We start from the raw sequence: 22,121 nt of genomic DNA, 5'->3' as shown, positions 1-22,121 counted from the left end.
TTAACAACCTAATGTGTTATTGTTAACTGAATGAAATAAAATTATTTAACTCCAGTGCTTTCCACTTCTTTAAATCACTAGTTAATTGGATCTTCTAGGTAATTGGTAAAAGCATACTTTCAGTCTCTCTCTTCCTTTCTCATTATCTTACCTATGGCTTTTCAAATATTGCAGCAGTACTGTTTTGACTAAGAAACAGTAAACACCTGATGCAAAGCTCCCTGAAGTTAAAGATTTCCACTAACTTTAGTAGAATTTGGATCAAGCCCTTAATAAACTGCATTAAATGTCTACCCTTATAACTGAGTACCCAAGCAAGAGAAATTACTGGATGGCCATTTCAGGATTTTCATCTAATCTGAAAACAGTTTTCTTTACTGACCTCTATAGTGTATCCTGGGCTGTATCAACAGAGGAGTGGGCAGCAGGTCGAGGGAGATGATTGCCCCCCTCTACTCTGCCCTTGTGAGGCCCCACTTGGAGTACTGCATCCAGGTCCGGGGCCCCCAGCACAAGAAGGATGTTGATCTGTTGGAGTGGGTGCAGAAGAGGGCCACAAAGATGATCAAGGGGCCGGAGCGCTTCTCCTACGAAGAAAGGCTGAGGGAGCTAGGGCTGTTCAGCCTACAAAAGAGAAGGCTCCAGGGTGATCAAATTGTGACCTTTCAGTACTTAAAGAGGACTTCTAAAAAGGATGGAGAGCGACTCTTTGCTCAATCCGATAATGACAGGATGAAGGGGCATGGTTTTAAACTAAAACAGGGGAGATTTAGATTAGGGATTAGGAGAAAATTCTTCACTCAGAGGGTGGTGAGGCATTGGCACAGGTTGCCCAGAGAGGTTGGGGATGCCCCATCCCTGGAGGTGGTCAAGACCAGGTTAGATGAGCAACCTGATCTAGTGGGTGGCATCCCTGCCTATGGCAAAGGGGCTGGAACTAGATGATCCCTGAGGTCCCTTCCAACCCAAGCCATTCTAAGGTTCCCCCAGGAATTGTAAGGTGTGGTATGATTGCAAGCAGTCGAGGCACTAGAAGTGAGATTACCCACAGAGATCGGCTGTCTGGGGGAACTCCCGCAAGGACCACTCAACCCACTGACCCTCTAAAGCTCCGAGTCGTAAAGGAGTCATGAACTATAGTGACCAATGAGGAACATACACATTTTGATAGACTGCGAGATGTCATAACTTTTGGTAAGCAGCATAATTTGTTTATTGCCATGAAGCACTTTCTAATAACTATAAGCATGCTTGTTTGTACATCCCCAAAGCAAACAAAAGCAGAGCACCAGCAAAATAACCCGGCTGTTAAATGGATGCAGGCAATTGCCACTGAAAGAAATGAAACATTTCAGGTGTTGTTTCCATGTCCCCAGGATGGCACGAGGAAGCTTTCACTAGCAGCAGTGCCCTTGAACCTGGATGCAGAGCTACAAAACTTACCAAGAGGTTTTTTAGGCCATTCTCACATTCCTCCTTTTAGGAGACAAGCCACCCTAGCTTTACACAAATTCAAAGGCAAACAGCCATTGGCACAGAGAAAAGGTGAGGGATGGGATGTGCACATGATTTCCTTAGTGTCCAGACCAATTGCAGCCTCACTAGAACTGATATTAATTTCAACCCAAAAGTTTTAATTAACAAAAACACTACTTTAGAAATCAAGATGGGCTGGTATGGACAGAAAACAATGAATGAATGGGGAATATTCTTGTACTCGCACAATACTTTGGGTTTTGAATAGAACAATAGCATACATGTAGTAGCCATGCTGTTGCGAAAGGGTACTTTTGGCTAGGTGGAAACAACGCTTCCAAAGCCCTGGAATGCAGCTGTGAAGGTACATAAACACTGAGGATGTTGCTCCTGCGACTCACACCACCACAACCCTCTCAGAAGAAATCCTCCAGCAACATCAGCCACAGCCAAAAAGGCAAAGGCAAAACTATAGCAATAAGCCACCAGTCAAGCAACTGCCATAAACTCAGCAGAACCTCCCAGCCGTGTCCAGGAAAAGCAGCGCTATCAAAGTCAGGAGCAGGTATTGCCAGGCAGAGAGGTGCTTCAGTTTGAGGAAGTGTTTTAAACTAGTGCCTTGAGGCTCCTGGAACCTTCAGGGTGGTGAAACGCACTGCTTCCTCCGTCTTACTGCCCTCTCCTGACAGCTACGAACGGCCCTCCCCAGCCAGCAGGGCCTGGCCTACCCCAGCCTCCTGCCCAGGGGCTCCCTGCAGAGCCCCCAGCCCCTGGCCCTGCTGGGTGCCCCTCTCTGGTCCTGCGTCTGCGCCCTCCGCCTGGGCTCTCTGATGCGCTCAGCGGTGTCACAGAGCTGGCGGTGACCTCACAGTCTCACTCCTGCCCTTATCCCCCGGTGGCATCAGCCACCGAGGCCTGTGTCGCACGGAGAAGCGTCTCCAGAGGATGGCACAGACACTCGTCTCTGGTCCCAGCATGCTGGATACCCTGGGGCTGGCACTTCACGGCTGCCTCTGCCTCGGCCCCGGCCTCGTCCTGCTCCTGGTGGCCTGGGCCACCCTGCGCTGCTGCCGCAGCACTTCAGGCAAACGCCACCAGGTAGGAGGGAGGCTCCAGGCCAGCCTTTCTCAGGAAGCCTGGCAGGGCAGGGGGGCTGGGGATTCGGGGGGGTCCCACTGCACCGGGGGATGGGACACGAGGCCTCTCGGGGGGCTCAGCTGGGGCCACGCTCACTGGGGTTCTGCTCTCTGCCAGCAGGTCTGTGACGGGAGCCGAGGCAGGGGAAGGCGCAGCAAGGTTCATGAAACAGGTAGAGCTCTCCTCGGCCCTGGCGCTGGCTCCTGCGGGCGCCGGGGTCCCCTAGGGCCCCGCTGCCGCCCAGGGCTGGGCCACATCCAAGCCGCGGGCAGCCGGGCCCCACCTTCAGAGGCCAGCCGGCCACCTGGGCCAGGCGCAGGGCCCGTCCCAGCAGACACTTGCTCACGGCGCTCCGTGTCCCCCATCTCTTACAGATGCTGAGGCGCGCGCTCACGGCTGCGGGAGCAGCCCGATCTGGATCGGCAGCAGACCCTTAGGCCAGCTTCTGTGTTACGACCTCGACTGTGAACGCTGCAGCCAGGCTGTCAGGGAGAGGCAGCAGCGGCTCCTTGCCAGGAAGGCCAGAGCCTCCTGCTGTTCACACTCCTCTTCCTCTTCGGACTCCAGAGACTCCTGCCAGCACAGGGCCATGGCCAGATCATTCCGCCCAGCCAAGCTAACATCCGTCAGATCCTGGTGGCAGCCAGTGTTGCGGAACAGAAAGTGGAGGAGACCCTTTCCCCAGCATGCAGCGATGCCCCAAACAGCGCTGAAAACCCATGGGGCAACCACACTCCCCCGCGATGCTGGGCCTCTCAGACAGGCCGAGGAGCTTGCCAAGACATCTCCCAGGCACCATGAGGCTGGCTTGCCCCCCACCTCAGGCTCTGACATGGCTGACAAGGATGGCAGCCTGCCCGCTGGTGTGGATCTTCATCCTGTGAAAAGGCTGGAGCAAGGACTGGGCTTCTGGAAGCTCCTGCAGATGCACACTCTGAGGAAGTCCATAGAGATGCATCTGGGAGCCCTCCCCACCACGGTGCAGCAATCCCACAGGAGGTACACATACAGGATGTCACGCCACACAGCTCCCGCGCTGCTGCACTCCCGTCCTGCCCCCTCCTACTTCTGCTCAGCGGAGGCCCTGTTCCTGCCTGAGGACGTGCGGGAGTTCCTGGAGATGCACATCCGTGAGAAGAAGCTGCGCCACCAATGGGGCTTGCCTGCAGGGTCGCTGGGAGGACCCCAGGCACTGCCATCAGCCCCTAACAGCAGCACGCAGGGCTCCACGTTCAGCACCACCCTCAAGATCCAGGGTTGGGCACCAGAAAAGCGGGTGTCCCATGGAAAACATCCCCTGCTGCCTGCTGTGAGGGACAGAAGCTGTGAGGGAACGTGGAGGCCTCCCCATCACTGACTCTTCCTACTCCTGTTTAATCCATTAAACCCATTCCTATTAAAACTCTACCTCTTCTGGGTAGCTGCACTGATACGAACAGAGATGGAGGATCTGGGAAACTACAGGCCAGTCAGTCTCACCTCTGTCCCTGGAAAGGTGTTGGAATAGTTTGTTCTGGATGCCATCTCCAAGCAATTGGAAGAGAATAATATTATGAGGAGTAGTCAGCATGGATTCACCAAGGGGAAATCATGCTTGACCAACCTCATTGCTTTCTATGATGGCATCACTAGCTCGGTAGATGGGGGGAAAGCAGTGGATGTCATCTACCTTGACTTCAGCAAGGCATTTGATACTGTCTCCCACGACATCCTGCTAACAAAGCTGAGAAAGAGTGCGATAGATGAGTGGACAGTAAGGTGGGTTGAGAACTGGCTGACTGGCCGAGCTCAGAGGGTGGTGATCAGTGGTGCAGAGTCTGGTTGGAGACCTGTGACAAGTGGTGTTCTGCAGGGGTTGGTGCTGGGTCAGGTCTTGTTCAACACCTTCATCAACGACCTTAATGAGGGAATAGTGTCCACCTTCAGCAAGTACACCGATGATACAAAGCTGGGAGGAGTGGCCGACATGCCAGAAGGCTGTGCTGCCATTCAGCGAGACCTGGACAGGCCGGAGAGCTGGGCAGGAAAAAAACAAATGAAGTTTAACAAGAGCAGGTGTAGAGTCCTGCACCTGGGAAGGAACAACCGCATATATCAGTACAGGCTGGGGGATGACCTGCTGGAGAGGAGCTCTGTGGAGAAGGACCTGGGGGTCCTGGTGGACAACAGGTTGGCCATGAGCCAGCAGTGTGCCCTGGTGGCCAAGAAGGCCAATGGCATTCTGGTGTGCATTAAAAGGAGTATGGCCAGCAGGTCAAGGGAGGTGATCCTCCCCCTCTACTCTGCCCTGGTCAGGCCTCACCTGAAGTATTGTGTCCAGTTCTTGGCTCCCCGGTACAAAAAAAGACAGGGATCTCCTGGAAAGAGTCCAGCGGAGGGCCACAAAGATGATACGGGGCCTGGAGCATCTCCCCTTTGAGGAAAGGCTAAGAGACCTGGGTCTGTTCAGCCTGGAAAAAAGACTGAGAGGGGATCTTATTAATGCTTATAAATAGTTGAAGTGTGGGAGACAGTGGTATTTGGCCAACCTCTTTTCAGTGGTTTGTGGAGACAGGACAAGGGGCAATGGCCACAAAATGGATCACAGGAAGTTCCGCACCAACATGAGAAAGAACTTCTTCACGGTGAGGGTGACGGAGCACTGGAACAGGCTGCCCAGGGAGGTTGTGGAGTCTCCTTCTCTGGAGATATTCAAGGCCCATCTGCACACCTACCTGGGCAACTTGCTCTAGGGAACCTGCTTTGGCAGGGGAGTTGGACCCGATGATCTTTTGAGGTCCCTTCCAGCCCCTGCAATTCTGTGATTCTGTGATTCTGTAACTATGAAATTCTTTTCAGGTTATTAAGTGTTATGTGGGCAGCTGGGCACATAGTAATGTCAAGATGTAACTCACAGGACATGATACAATTCAAACTCAGAAATGAGGTTTTAATTTGCTGCAGAATTTAACACTATTAAGCAGGAATTAAGATTGAGGAAATTAAAGTACATTTGGAAAAGCTTGTAAAGCTCCTGCTTATGGAGGTGGGAAAGGATCAATTACCTTTAGGCAAACACTAGGAAGCTTTGAGAGAATGAAAGAAAACAGTGGCACAGGAGAGAGCACACAATTTCAAAATCCCTTCCTGAATAGGTAAACTCTCTTGACTAATAGAAGCCTCAGGTAAATATTTTGGACGTCGATCTACACAAATACAGCAATACTTAAATTCTGTCAGCCTCAAAGTCAGAAATAAAGGGGCTATTTCTGACATTTCTGTTCAAGCTGGGTCTAGAGACATTCTCCTCCTTCATCTGACAGACCATTTACAAGCAGAACCAGAAAATGGCTTTTGAAGTTTTGGATTTTTGTCCGAAGAACTATTTTCATGAACGTACCAATTCATGCCTGTATACATCTTTTATTATTCTTAAAAAAGTTATTGAAAGAGTTTTGTTCAACTGTCATTATTTTATACCTCTTCGTATTGCAAAGGGTGGCTCTGTAATACCTGTCTTAACTTCTGGGTTTTCTTCCTTACTTTTCCTTACGCTTTTGGCTTTCTACTATTTGTTAGCTTCCAGTGTTTCACCACTGCATTTTTTGCTTTTCACAATCCCCAGATTTTATTTTTATTTTCTTTGCACTCTTTTCGTTTATTTAACACTTTCAGATTTCCTAATTGGTTAAATCTAGCTGATGATTCTATACCAAAGCAACAGAAGGCTTTCTTTGACCTACTATTTCTTTATCAAAAATGTCGTTAACTCTTTTTTTTTTTTTCTTTCCCCATGGAAGATCATTCCATTGTTGTTTATGGCAATGGTTCTAAATGTTCTTATAGATGATGAGGTTTATTCTTCTCTGCTAGCAAAATAATAGCTTTCATTTGCTATCGTGTTAGTAAGCAATCTCCAGGCAACCTTATGTGTACATCTGTGTGGAAGCAAAGATCCAGAGGAAAATCCTGCTGGCAAGTATTAAGCATCTAAAATAATAAAGTTACCTCAGAATACTTCTATAGTTGGGGCCACTGAAAGAGGGACAGATAAGGAAGGAGATAAAGAGATCAAGACCCACAGGCTCTGCATTCTTGAAGGGATAGAGTTTCAGTGAAGACATGAAAAAGACTGGGAACTGGAAGCCAGGATCAATTCTCCACTGAAAATGAAAACAGTGCAGGGTAGCTTTCTTTGTGAGAGAGAAGTTTCAGGGCCAGGAGACCCTTTTCCCCCTCCTAGGTGTTCAGCTGCCTGAGCTCAAGGCCATCTCTTTGATTTGGCACAGCTGTCTTATCTGAGCTTAGACTGTCGTGAAGAAGACAGCCATATAGAAATGGTTTACTTTTAATTTGAGACTCCAGGCCTTGGTCCTTGTCTCTTTGTATTCCAAACTGGTATTCTTACCAGACTCCAGGCTTTGTTTCTATCCTTTGCAGATACCATGTGGCTCCATTTATTTGAAGAGGGAAATTGCTGTTAATCCATTAGTCTAATTCTACCAATTCTATAACAAAAATTGAACCTTTTTTTTTTTTTTTTCATCCTACATATGGTGAGAGTGCAGATTACAGGAGACAAGAAGTGTGCTAATGAAAATGGAATACAATTCAGACTTGCCTCTTGTCTAACATGCATAACAAACCACTGTTTTTCTGTTCCTGTTGAAGCAATTCCCACATAAAATAAGCTGAAAAATAAGCTGAAATTCTGCAGAAAAACTTGAAATATAATAAATTTCCTTTACAGAATGCTGGTCCTTCTCTGGCTAAGAGGGTTTTCATATTAATAGGTGGAGAATGCATTTCTGAAGGTATCACCATAATGACAGGCAGGTTCAGTATAGCAGAGTTCACATAAAGGGACACTACAAAGGCCCTGCTTGGTTTTGTTTTAATTTATGGAGTCTGCAGTGCTTTCCTGGAAATCATCTAGGAAATGATTTTTTCCCTAAGATTTCACAAATTAAAAATACCTGAATAATATTTCATGATTACATTTCATAATTAAAATATTTTTTTTCTAGTAATACAGTGAGCAGCATCACAGAAATTAGATCAGTCAACAGATGAACAGCTGCTCTCTATTTTCAGTCCTTCTCTCTGGGTAGCACTAGAGGCAGGAAAACCTGAGTCCCAACTCAAATATAAAACTAACTCCTCTCAGTAACTTTGACAGGAACACCAAATGGAGTACACTTTCCATAGGAAAACTCTAGAGATACATCATGAAAACTTTTAAAAATGAAAAATAGAAATTTAAAAAATGAAAATAAAACAATACATCCTGATTGTTAGGGTTCTGTGACTTGCATGCCTTACAGTGACATTGTTTATGTGGAACCGTATGGATTCAGCCTGTAGAGAACATAAATACCACAGCCTGAGCCCTTGGAGCTTTGTTCAGAATCTATAGACTCTGTATGAAATCATGATTTCAATTCCTTGCTGCAGTCTTTCAAGTCACGGAGATCTTGCATGGATAGGTTCCTGGATTCTTCTAAATGAAGTCTCCCAGGTGAGAACAGCAGATACAGAGGTAGCATGGAGAGGATTATTGTGCCACAGTTTCACAGGAAACTTTTTCCATGACACCAAAGCATTTCAAAATATCAAAATATTCCCATCTCAAAATAGGATGAACACTAACAAATAAAAAGGTTCAAGACTGAAAAGATATATTTTCAGATGCTTTGAGACCATAAAAGAAAATTATTTCAACCATCCTAAAATGCTTCTTTTAATTACAAAAGTTTTAAAAGCTGTGAAGTTTTTCTTCGTTTGCTTAGGAAAAATATTTTTAATCTGGAAAACTGATTAAAAAAAAATCCAAATGAGACACTGAAACTAATTCTGAAGCACTTTTCAAAGCAGCTGCTGGGCTGTAATTTCACTGATACCAGTCTTTTGCCCCAAGAAGTCTTGCTTCAATAAATCAACACTTTTAGTGGGAAAAGTGTCATTACCCAAATCTGACCAGTGATATTTCCTGTTACTGAATTCTGAAGTATGCTTGGCTGCTATGTAATTTACTTTTTTATGTCCTGTTCTTAACATACTTGACTTGCCTTCATTTTTAAAGTCCTAATAATTGATCTTTGTATAGAAATAGTTCCCTTTTCCTTTAATTCTTTCTCTCAGATACATCCAGCACATTTTCTTGCATGCCAATTTTACACTGAAAAAGGCATCCATATATACAAAGATGTGAATTCCGTAGCACTTCCTAAAAGGAAACTTTCTTCCTCTTTCTTTCCCATTATGCAGCAAGTATAAAAATTCAGAGCTCCAGTTGCTCTTTCCCCTGAGGATTTTCATTCTATATCATTTAACTTTTCCTGACATCTTTCTTCCCTCACTTTTATATTACAATTTTCCCCTAAGCAATGCAAACCTGTATTTGCATCTTTGACAGCAAAGGGGAGACTGATGGATGGAAGCAATGCTTTCTTTGAATAATGCAAGATGTTGTGACACTGACAGTAATAAGGAGTCCTACATAATAGGTCCTCCTTGATACAACTTAAAAATGTGCAGCCTATTGTCTCAGCCACCAGCAAACCATCTCATAACTAGTGCCTCCATAGTAAGGCTGAGTTTCATCCACCTCAATGACAGCTGACAACAGGAGACAAATCTCTTTTAAAAATACTTCCCAATCACTTTTTGCTGTAATTAAACAACCAGTGTTCAGCCACACACACATACAAGAAAATGGTTCTCTGTTCTATGATATTTCAGAGCAAGCAATGTGCTTACGAGTTACTCATCGCTGCCCTGGGGGAAGTGACTGGCAATTAGAGTAGTTTGTGTCACCTAATCACAGTCAAGACCCTGTTCTCTTTTGTATTTTTTTTCCCCAGCAGTGCCCACATATATTAACAAACGGGAATGAAATGGTGATAGAATTGTAGAGCCTTACAGGCTTATATCATCCACAGGCATAAAAATTCCAGAATCCTATCAGGCTGGCACCACTGATACCATTGATCTAGTGCTGACACAGATTCCTATTCTCAGGATTTTATCTGTGTCTTACTCAGTGTCTGTCATTTTATTTGGTACATTATTTGCCACATTAAATGAAGTCAGAAGGGACTTGGAAGATGTTCAAAAGGTGAAAAATTGGTTAGTCTCAGTTGTACTTTTAATTATGCTTATAAATTGATACAACTTATGCCATTAGAGAGGTTTTATTAACTTGTACAGATTTTGAACTGCAGTTTCAGTGACAGAATTCGGTAATTAGTGAGTTACAGACTTTCATTAAGGTATTTCTGGAAAATGCTGTCAAAGTTAGGAAGAGGGAAAAACATAAAGAGGGCAAACAGAATATGGTTAATTTTATAGAGAGACTTAGGCCCTATGACAGTCAATGAAACTTGCATTTATGCTAATAGCTGTGTGCTAAAGTTCTGAGTTGTGTGAAAGATTGTTTGTGTAATAAAAGTTTAAACCAGTAGCAAATAAACGTACAACTATCACAAGAAAAAAGGTAATCGAGACTGAAATTCTCCAACCTACCCAAGGTACGTTGCAGAATCACTGGCAGGGAAAATACACTATATAGTTTTATATCTTTGGCTGAGTGAGGTCTTGGATATCTGAGACAGCATGTCCAGTATGTCTACACAGCAGACTTAAGCACATTATAGCTACACCCAAACTAAGTGTTAGCAGTTACAGTGCAGCCATAGCAAAATGAAATTCAGCATGAGATTTGCTAAGTCCTATATTCACTAAGCTACTGACACCAGAGAGGCTTTTTAAAGCCTGCTTTGGTATCTCTCTCTAACATTGACATTGACAGTGCAGTCAGACTTTTAAGTTATAGCTGCCGTTCTAATCCTGTCTTTGGCTGCTGTTGCTCAAAATAACTGCATGCCACTTGCACTGAACAAACCCTTCCCCTGCCACAGCCATGGTTTTTATGGTTGTACCTTATCACATCAGCCTTATTAGCTGGAGTGTAATGACCAACACAGCAGCAGAGATGTCATCTTAAAATCATTTTCCATCACAAAAGTTCCAGTATTACCAATCACAAATTTCTGTACCATAGTTTCAAGAACTTTCTCTTTTGCAACAGATTTCCACTCTATCATTAACCAAATCAGAACAAATGTATTTCGGCTTAAACTAGATAGAGGTATGCAAAACAAATACAGCCAGTTGGCTAAAGCTGTTTTGTACTTTCAAAGAAATATGAAAAACATTCAATTTTCCTTTTACTTCTAAGAAAGTTGCATGAAGGAAGACACCAAGGTTATATTTTTCCTTCTATGGGAAACAGAACACCTAGCTGGGAGGTTAAAGTGATCTTTTGTTGAGCTTATGATAGAAGTGGATATATGGATTAAGAGTTTGGCAAAATTGCCCTCAGTTGAAGCATATTCACTTTGAAACTAGTATTGCATATATACTCAAGATAATCTGAATATATGTGGGAAAAATCCTTTGATTTTTAGAATCCTTAGAATAATAGGATAAAAAAGGCAAATAGAGGCAAAATGAAATTTCATACAATTGCACTCATGGGTAAAATCTACGTGTGGTTCTGGAGTTTGCATGCCTTTGTCTGAAATTGTAGCAAAGAAAGATTCAGAAATAACCTTATACCCATCTTCTACCATCTCTGCAGTGCTTGTGTATTGGCAAAGATATGTATTAATATGCAGTCATTTGCTTAGAAGGAGTGTGGACTTCTGACTTCTGAGTCATCTGTGAGTGCCTGGAGAAATCAATTCAGGCAAATTCTCCATGGGTCTTAAAAGATTTTTGAGCACTTAATGGAGATCAAAACTACTTCTGGTACTGTTTGAAAGCACCATTCCAAGGTCAAGGGAGAGCTGGCGGTGCAACTCTTTCTATGATGACACAGAAGAGCACTGCCTCCTTCCTTCTCTTGCTTTTCAGCAGCAGTAGAGATAAGTGACCCTGTATGTCGCAGGTCATTCCAATTTTCCTTTATTCATACAATATATCAACAAAGTACAGTTCTGCTACTCAAGACTAACAGACATAAGAAAACAGCCTAAGGAAACTAGATAAAGGAAGCTTCTTCTTATTATACATATATACTCACAGCTGGGCTGGTGAAAAAGGGTCTGCAGTTTCTTCTATTGATTCAAGCTATTCCATAAACATCTGGCATGCAGTGTCTCATTCCATCTGCCTGTTGAAGGGCAGCAAAATTGCTATTGAAAATAGTAAGAAATAACAAAAAAACAAAAAAAAATATATAAAAAACAGCTCTGACAAGATGAAAAGAAATATACCAGAGACTTTGTCATTTAAGTAAAAGAGAAAACATTATTTTCCATTTAAAACCAGTGAAAAAAGAGTTGTTTGCACATCTGTCACTGATTTCCCAACACTGATTTAATTCTAATAGTTGCATCGTACTCAAAGTGACCCCAACAGATGTTTGATAATCAATCTGCTTTGAACGTCATCCAGAGAAGGAAAATCTGTTCAGGGAATCCAGAATCCAGTGCTCTAGCTCAAAGGGAATAACTTCAGATCTGCCTGGAGCCACTTAATACAATTAAACTTGTACAGTTCTTTACTTGGAATGTAAGTGTCATAGGGCAAAAAATGAACAAGAATGGGCTAAGCATAACCTTAAATCCATTTCCCACCTGCCTGTGAGCTAAAGTGTAACAACTTTTGCTGCCTCTGAGGAGAGGGGAGATTTGTGACTGTAGATTTGTAATTTCAAAGGGACACTTTTTTGACCTAAAATTTCAGTTTAAAATTGTGACAGCTGCCTCTGACTGAGAAATTCTTTAAGTTCATCCACTGAGACTGTATTTTTTCAATTCTGTATTTGTTCCACCAAATATCTCCCAGTTCTCTAGAAGGTTTTTTCATCCTCTCCACCAGTTAAGAATGCTACTGTGATTCCACTTGCTTTGTTGACCACTGATGACTACTAATGCAAATGCTACAGGGGTTCAGAAGGCATTTTACTATCACCCAGCTGAGGCACCATGCTATCATCCTATTATGGAACTGCCTGAACAAGCAGGAAACAAGCAAGCATACAAGGAAACAAATATATATATATATATATATATATATATATAAAAGGGGAGGGGGGAGGGAAGGGAAGGGAAGGGAAGGGAAGGGAAGGGAAGGGAAGGGAAGGGAAGGGAAGGGAAGGGAAGGGAAGGGAAGGGAAGGGAAGGGAAGGGAAGGGAAGGGAAGGGAAGGGAAGGGAAGGGAAGGGAAGGGAAGGGAAGGGAAGGGAAGAATACAACCAGCTATTTTTTTCAATATTTTTTGAAAAACTTTTTTCTATCAGAAGTCACATTCATATCATAGAAAATTCCTGGTCTCTGCAGGACAGAGAGGGAGAACTCTGTTTTACCATTCTTAATTTTAATGTTTTTATAATTCACTATTCTATCTAAGTTTCAATCAGAACTGATAAGGGCTTAACCAAAATCATTTGTCCCCACACCACTGTTCAGGCTACTGAAATGTCCAGACAGCCTTTGCATGCAAACTTGCCCACCTTACTGAAATCCTGACAAGTGCAGAACAATCCTCCTCATCTGGTATGGCAGCCAAAGCCCATTGCTTGTCACTGCACATCAAAGAGAAAGCAATGCCGAATTAAATGTGGCTGCTGAGCTGGCTGAGCTCTACAAGAGCAGGAGCACTCTTCTTTTGAGAGCTCCAATGGAAAAGACAGTAGGAATTTAATCAACTTTTCAACATATACTTTTGAAGTAATTGGACAGCTTTCTGACTAGGATAATTTTATTTATAAAGACAGTGCAGTTTACAGTGTTTGTTTAGAGTAAAACATTCCAACTCAGCCCTGGTAATGAGACTCCTCAGGGATTGTGCAAGCAGCATATACAATCCATGGTACAGCAGGCAGGCAGGAACTGGAGTAAAGCTCTTTGGGGGAGTTATCAGGCCTGCTTTGATAGCTGGTAAGTGCCTAGCGGCATGTTGTGTGTTTTTCTTTGTTGTGTGTTTTTTTTGTGTGTTACATGTTTTTGGAACTTGAAAGCCTGAGATTAACAAGCAGGTAGGGCAGTAGTTAGCTACAAAACAGTTTGTAGAACAATTTGCACATTGGAAAATCAGTTTTTAACCATATATACATAGTATTCTCCTTAAAAATCGTCTTTCTTATATTATTTTGCTATCCCTATTTCAATTTTGCAACAACTTTCTGGTGCCCTAGAACTTGAGATTTTCAGAGCAATGTTGGCAACATGGAATGAAACTTAGTTTTTCCTTCTTTTCCAAAACTCTGTTGTAAAACAGGCTAAAAGCCACAGATGTGTCTTTTGAAGGTCAGATTAAATAACCCTCTTCCAGTAGCGAATAAAGTTCTTATGAAGGAGATTCTCAATTGATAAATCTTGACAGTGGCAAGATATATTGGTATGATGGTTTGGAGTTATTTTAAACAGTTTGTATTGTCTAGTACCAGACCAGCAAAAATGACTCCATGAAGGCCTGGTTTTATCCGTCTATTGGGACTATTGATGAGGTTTTGATATTAAAGACAAGTATCATGAGAAAAATAAACAACATACCTGTTATCTAAAATCAATACTATAAAAATATAGTGCTTATAAAATATGAATGCTTTTACATTATTCCCTAGTCCTCATGCATGAAAAATACATGTTTGTCATGCTTTTCATGTTTTCATTTCATAATTTGATTCAAGCTATGAGTTTGACTACTGCCAAGTAATACAGCCAAGGGGGTTGGACACGATGATTTCTTGAGGTCCCTTTCAACCCCTACAATTCTGTGATTCTGTGATTCTGTAATTCTGTGAAACTGTGCAAACTCTTCAAATAACAGAAAACTCAGCTTCTACCCTCATTTCACAAGAGCTATGTGATTAAGAAATTATTCCAGTTATGAAGTTGCTAAAAATAAAAAAATACATGAACTGAAATAGCGTTATGGAAATAAATTGGTGAAACAAAGAGTCAAAGGTTTTCTTTATACATCCAGTTATTTATACAAAAAGAAAATATTACACTTGGACTTCAGGATTAAAGGATTGAAAATAAACATTAAGAAATTTGAGATTAAAAAAAATAATACGTATTTGTTCAAAATGTTTAAAAATGCTGAAACTGTCATAATTTTTCTTTCTGCTCTGATAAACTCAATAAAATAGAAAAAAAAAATTCACTAAACTTTATACATTCTAGAATCTCTCTAGGCATCCCAAAGGAACTGCTGCTAGAATTTACCATATATATGGTTGTTATCTATACAATGATTTTCTTAATGTCTGAAGGGGATTTCAATCCTCATATTTATGAGGAAATAAATATCAGCTATATTGGCCATACTACTAGTATCTATTGGTCCACCGAGACCACAGAAAAGATGATGATCCTGACCTAAGCTTGATTCTTGACTGATTAATTTTGAATTGGTTTAGATACATTCAAGATAGTGATTGGCCTTGTGATAATCTATCAAAGTCAAGGCTCACTCCCTGAAACAAAGAAATAACTTTTCAAACAAGTAGGAAAAAAAAAATGTTAACTGATTCCTAAAGACAGCAACAGTTGCAAAAGATTTGATTTAATTTACATAGAAACAATTTATCTGTTTCCACCAGATTGTCAAGGATAAGAAACACATGAAATAAGCCTAGTGTAAACAGTGAGAACACCAGTCTTGTAATTTGGTTTCTGTATAGATGGTGATTGCAGCTGAAAAAGCAAAAATGTGACAATCTCTATCTACAGTCATTCATACAAATCACTTTGTGGTAATAGAAGATGAAACAGTGTTGTTTTCATGATTTCACCATAGCCAAAATCATAGAAGGCAGAATAAAACTTTAGTGTTTTGTGATCAATATATCAGCTTAATTTTTAAGTCAGTAAATAATATAAAAGGAAATAAGCCTTTGCACATTCTCTCTGTCCATCCATCTCTGTTCTATAGAGCATGGCAAGCAATTTTGCTACAACTTTCAACATGATAGGAGAGGGTTTAGTGCTTCTGCTATAGAAGAAGCTGATGCATGAGTTTTAAAGTTCTATGTTCTGTTGCCTATTTAGCTAAATAGGCAATATATGCACTGTAATGTATGCTAGGCCTTCAGCATAAATGCTAGTCAAAAATCAGCTTTACCCTACTGCTTGTCACTATCTACAGTCCATAAGCTATTCAGGAGATTTTGAAAGCATTGGGAAAAGGAAAAGGAAGAAACTGTTTGCGTTGCAATGAGTGGCAGCGTAGGGACATGGAACACAAATCCTTCCGAATTTCAATTTCATTAACATTGATAGAACACTATGAACTTTAACTGTTCAAAGAACAGCTTGTTCTCTGTAGCAACTAATACTCTAAGTCTATACAATTATCAACATTTTTGGTTATTGTCTGATTGAATTGAGCTGACTTCAGAGTGATTTTGTTCAAAAAAGCAAGTGAATGATTAGAAAGATCAAACACTTGATTTTGAAGGCTGTGAATGATTTTATTTTTTTTTCCAGTACTTTTCTTCATTTGCTAAAATACAGAATCACAAGTATTTCATTATGTCAGCACTTCATTTATGAAAATGCTGACGCATGTCCGTACAGGACAATTATATTCTGGTCTTGATTTTAGAATGTCTTGATATGTTCCTTAGCTAGTGGAAACTATTTTAACAATAAGTTTTAAGTGTGTTTGTTTGTTGTTTTTAAGGATGAAAATTATGGGAATTTTAGACCTGCATTTTTAGTGTCTGAATACTAGTTATATTTCTGTCACAACACATAGTTTCTTTCTTGAATCACTGCCAAAGCTATAAAATCTGGTCTTGACACAGATTACAGAAGCCCTTGAAATATTATTGACTGTCTTCAGACTAGGCATAAAATTATGATTAATTTGGAGTGTACACATAAAAGATCTGTGAACGGGTTAAAAAAGATCTACTTGAAGTAGAATAAAGGTGATAATGGGGGACTTTTAAAACAGTGCATTGCAATTCATTATAATTGTTCTTTTGAGTGGAAATGGAGTATACATAAGAGAAGATACATCCCATTCCAGGAATAGTGATTTTTCTTTAAAGATACTTCAGATAAAGTGTGTTTTTTTATTCTGTTTGAGAGAGTTGTTCACTACATGAACAGTAGAAGAGGAGTTGCCTTCCTTTGTGTTAATGATACATGGTCTGCTCTCAGTTTGCATTTGTGCGGCCTTTTAGGGGGATTTGATTGCTTCTGCTGAACTCCCAAGAGAGAAAAAAAAAAAAATCATATTTCAACTACAGGCAACTGCAGGGTCCTAGTGCTTCCTAATCAGTAGTACTAGTGGTAGTAATAGTCCTAGTACAATACTGTTAACTGTAACAACCTAACTTTTGCTAATGGGATGCTAAACAGGGTTACTCAAAGTCATAGCAAGGGACATGTTTAGTAAGCAACATCAAATAAGACAAAGTTTATAGTTCTAAACATTGCCTTAGGTTGCTGAACCACTATCTCATCTGGTGTGTAAACTTATAAAATTTTAAAACAAGCATAAGATAATTAATCTTATATATTCTCTGTATAAAGAGGAGCCAGACATTTTTTTTAGTCTAATATTACTTACATTACTTGTACTTCAGGGAGTTAAAAAAAAAAAGAACAAGGGTAAGATCTCTTGCAGAAGCTGCAACAAATCTAGACCATAGATAAATAGACCATAGATAATATCTATTGTACACACAGTTTGGAAGCATGTTTTCCCCATTTCTATTGCACCCCTGATACTAATGAGATTTGATAATTATAATTCATCCTTTCCTATACTTTGAGCTGCTTAATTAGCCCCCCCCCCCCGATTATATCCTGAATCTGAATTTGTTTAAAACAATCAAAAACTAAAAACTTTGACAGCACTCAGCTAACACTGCTGATGCTTTTTCTGGTGTACAGACTGTAAATATAGCAGGCGGGAAAATAGCCAACATTACTTTACTGGAGACCTGTGTCTCTACTCATTTGATGCTCATCAGTGTCTTGTAAACAGAGATGAAAGGAAGGAAGCAGTTGAACAATCAACCCTTAATCTAAACACTTTGAAATTTTCTTCAAAAGGTGTCTTCACTGATGAAGGCTTTAGCTATTAACGATATTTTGATGTAGGTTGTATGCATTTGTGAGACATTGACACAAACCCCAGGAAGACAGCAAGTGGAATTTCCCTTTCCAGAAATCTCAGATGTCCAGCAAGACTTGAACTAAGTCATTTCACTACTTTGTTCAGTAGTTGCTCTCTTCTGGATATTCAGATTGTAAATTCTCTGGAGAGAAGGGACTTGGTATCATTCAGCACCTGCAAAAGGGACCACTTTGATGATTAATTGTCCTGGTTTCAGTTAGGACAGAGTTAATTTTCCTCCTAGTAGCTGGTAGGGCGCTATGTTTTGGATTAGGATGAGAAGAGCGCTGATAACATGCTGATGTTTTAATTGTTGCAGAGCAGTGTTTACACCAGGCCAAGGACTTTTCAGCTTCTCGCTCTGTCCTGCCAGCGAGCAGGCTAGGGGTGCAGCAGGAACTGGGAGGGGACAGACCCAGGACAGCTGACCCAAACTGGCCAAAGGGGTATTCCATACCATCTGGCGTCATGCTAAACAATATATAGGGGTGGCTGGCCGGGGTGGGGGGGCCGGCTGCTCGGGGATAGGCTGGGCATCGGTCAGCGGGTGGTGAGCAATTGCATTGTGCATCACTTGTTTCGTACACATTATTATTAGTAATGCTATTATCATCATTATTATTATTATTGTTATTATTATTTTCCTGTCTTAATAAACTGTCTTTATCTCAACTCACAGGCTTCACTTTCCTGTTTCTCTCCCCCATCCCAGAGAGGGAGGGGGGAGGGTGAGCGAACAGCTGTGTGGTATTTAGCTGCTGGCCAGGTTAAACCACAACATTAATAAACAGTAGAGACATATGATTTAAAAGTAGGTTCAAAGGCACTGGAAGTTTCACTCTCAGCACTGTTTGTCCATGAACCATCACCCTGAGTCTGATCTGCATTGGTCATTGTAGTCTCGAACATCAATAATGAAATTCCTTCATTGTGCCTTTCTCATGACCTGCTATGCCATTTCTAATATGCTAGTCTGTATGTAGTAAAGACTGATGGAGGAAGACTGGATTTTGGAAATTCATCCCTTGTGATCAGATGTTCAGAGGTAGAAGTCCAGTATATCTTCATTTTGTCTCTGTCACCTAACATGTTAAAGAGCTACGGAATGTGTCCTATTTGCAAACTGAAAACAATGTCATGTGTTAATGAACACTGAGGGCTCTGTGTAAAGCTGATGATTTAGCATTTTTAGAGGGTTTAATGCCACACTGAGAAGTCTGAAAGCTGCTGGCCTCCACTTATCACCTTCTACCATCCCTGCAATGTGTCCAGAGGCATTGCATCTCAGAACTGGATGGATGCTCATTGTCTGGGCTATGCAGACCATGATGATTTGACTAAGACTGCCAGAGGCATCTCAGTTATTAACACTAAGCTCAGTATTTCATCTCGACAACAGATCTACCAGTATCATGGATAGTATCAGTGCTGAGGAACTACCTTGATAACCAGCAGTAAACACTGTCAAAAAGTAGTTGGATTTATATTTAAGTTCCAGGATTGAGGAAGGTGTCCTGAGCAGATAATTCTTTAGAAAACTTGCCTTTTCTTTGCAAGCAGATGAGTGAAATGATAGGAATAAATTCAGCAACCATGTTACACAACTGTGAACAAATGTGCAAAGTGTAAAAAGAGAAAAAAAAAAGGTTGGAAACAAAACACTGTATTTAAATAAAAAGTAGATGCAATTGAAAAAAAAAAATAAGTGGCTGGTAGAGCCCAACACAGTCTGCATGTGGAAGCAGAAGGCAGAGAGGGCAGAGGAGGGAGAGTGAGAGAAACAAAGAGTGGAAAAAAAATATCTTTGTGTATCATATAAACATCTTCACATGGTCACATGCACTGTCTGAAATTTTTGTTTTTTCTTGCTCCACTGCACTGATGCATTTTGACAGGATATTTTGTTCTGCCTCCAGGGTTTTTTTAGGGAAAAGGGACTCATGGGTTATTACTGTTCCAGTGAAGAGTTTGAAATTTTTTGGCTCATTTCCTTGAGCTATGCCTTAGCCAGATGGTTTGATGCATGTACCATGCTACCCTGTTTGATCCTGCTGTTGGACTTCAGAGCCTGTTCTACAGTCAAAGGGAAGGATTATTATAAATGTTCTCATTAATATTCACACTGAAGAGTGATCTGACTGCCACTTCACTCATACTGCAGGTTAAGTGAAGGTGTCCTGTCAAAACAGAGAAAGGTCTTTAGCTCTTCTAATACAAACCAGTCTGAGAGACAGTTTCAAGCAGAAAATTAGATTTCAGTACTCAGGATGTCCATCTTCTCTGACAGTGATTTACTGTGTCAGAATCACTTCTTCTTTAGTAAATTAGGAGAGGAATACCTGAGTCTTTGAAAGAGAGGAAAAATATATTTTACATGATTTTATGATAAAAATTTATAAACAGTGAAATTATTTATAACACAAATAACTTTGAGGCAGTACTTTAAATGCTTCCTTGTGTATTGGACCTCACCATGCTATATAACACCTCCAACAGAACAGCAGTCACTTCAGATCCTACATATGAATCTCAGTGTGAAAAAAATTTAGGGATGTGATGACTGCAGCTGAGTGTGATGTCTCTTCAAGTGCAGAAGCATGGGTCTGAAGACCCAAGATATTTTCCTATCCTTTCTATTTCATGTTGGCTGGTCTAGAAAGCCCTTTTATTAAGAAAGTTGCTTTGTTGTTTAGGTTTTTGTTTTGTTTTGTTTTATTTTGATTTGTTTTGTTTTGTTTTGTTTTTTTGGTGAATATTTTTTTTTTTTTGGTGTATATTATAAAAGGAACTTGAAGCTGTATGATCAGAATCATAAAGTCAAAATGTTGTGGTTCTGAACCCTGGATACTTAAGATTTTGAGTGTCCCGAGGAATGAAATTCCCTGAGTAATAAAAGTGGTTGTAAAAATAAGTTGTTCTGCCCTTAAAATATATAGAACTTCAAAACTTCAGAAGCATTTTAAGCAGTCCTGAACTCTGAGAGAGTTTAAATGCATTTCTCTCTTTAATATGCAAAAATATAATACGTAGTGATTTTCATAATAAAATGAAAAGTAGACCTGTTTCTTTCTGTTTATGGGGATGGTCTTTTTTCTTACTTTTTTTTTTTTTTGGGGGGGGGGGGTGGTCAGATCTGACAAAGTTGGATTGTAATTCTCTGTCTACCGAAAAGTAGTAGACAGAGAAGACAGAGAAGACTCCTCCTGGGGATAGTTACACTTCATACTATGCTACAGAAGTTTGTCTTTCTTCATATAGTTTATGAGAGTAAGCTTCACATCAGAAGGTTAAATAATTGTTTTATTTCAAGCCTTAAATATTTTGGGATATGTCTAGAGTTTGTCAGCCAGATTATGTAAAACATGGGTTGCTAAAAAGACAGCATATTTTTCTCAATAAATTTTTCTTGACATTATGTCAAAATATTCCTATAGTTCCTGACCATTACTCTTTGATGATTACCTCCTTCAAAAGTAATAACAAACCAGCTATAAAAGGCAGAAAGTTTTAAAGTTATTTTTTAAAGCACCAGGTTCCCAGAGCAAGAATTAAAGGGAAAAAGAGATTCTGCCATGTCTACTTCTACTGGACATACTGCCAGAACAAAGCCAGCAGCAAAGAGCCTTGCTCAAAGTGTAGCAAGGAGAGGTGAATTTAATGTCAATGGCTCATTCAGTGTTTATGCCTCTCTGCCAATGCTTCCAGCAAATGCCCAATTAGCAGCGACAGCAGTGGTGGTGTTTATGAGAAACTAGCCTGAGACTGTCATTTCTTTAAATTTGAAACTGCAGAGCAGACACAGGGTGGTAAAGCTTTTAAGTCCCTATTGACATGCACCAGAATCTGACCTTGAGCTGGTGACTTAGAGGTGAAAGTCTTTATTTGCTAAGTCAGTCTGTCTCCCATAGAATGAATTTGTAACGCACATCTCATTCCAGCCTACTTTATTTTGTTAGAGACAAGGAAAGTCCTGCCCTGTACAATATCTGGAGCAGTACCTCTTCCATGCCCTGCCACTCCGTTCTGCCCAAAAGACAATAGTTTTTTCATAGGCAGTCAGGTCTCTGGTGAACAAGTGAATTGGTGCATCCAGCACTGATAACTGAACAGAAGGAGGGCTGCAATAAATATGAAAAGTGTAAGGTTCTAACTTATAAACATGATAGATTGTCACAGGAGAAATTATCCAGAGGTGATAATGAACATGATATTTCAGAAAATTACACCCAGAAGTTACTAAAAGGAATCTGAATGAGAGCGGAGAAGAAGGAATAATATGTGAGGGAGCTTTTGGAAAGGCTGAAGCAAACACAAAACCTGAAAATTACTGGAATGTCCCCCTAAGGGACAGTCTGCTAATTTGTTGTCATGTTTTGCCTGCT

General features: G+C 41.0%; 2 protein-coding genes across 2 annotated transcripts in view; one reads left to right on the top strand and one right to left on the bottom strand.

The window, feature by feature from the left end:
• Nucleotides 1-22,121, bottom strand: part of LOC308196004 (uncharacterized protein) — a 214,890-nt gene that overhangs the window by 72,794 nt on the left and 119,975 nt on the right. Inside the window, exon 13 of the mRNA XM_080594358.1 lies at nucleotides 11,678-11,767. The gene's annotated coding sequence lies outside the window, so the exon portion shown is untranslated. The remainder of the gene's footprint in view (nucleotides 1-11,677; nucleotides 11,768-22,121) is intronic.
• Nucleotides 1,478-3,970, top strand: LOC308196593 (uncharacterized protein; the record flags this gene model as incomplete). Its single annotated transcript, XM_080595731.1, has 3 exons — nucleotides 1,478-2,574; nucleotides 2,734-2,785; nucleotides 2,988-3,970. Exons 1-3 carry the CDS (start codon nucleotides 2,422-2,424, stop codon nucleotides 3,968-3,970), a joined length of 1,188 nt encoding a protein of 395 aa, XP_080451857.1. The 5' UTR covers nucleotides 1,478-2,421.

This window comes from Anser brachyrhynchus (assembly GCF_964034855.1).
Source record: "Anser brachyrhynchus genome assembly, chromosome: 5".
NCBI classification, from domain to species: Eukaryota; Metazoa; Chordata; class Aves; order Anseriformes; family Anatidae; genus Anser; species Anser brachyrhynchus.
The sequence above is the reverse complement of the archived record's forward strand: the minus strand, read 5'-3'. Positions and strand labels throughout refer to the sequence as shown.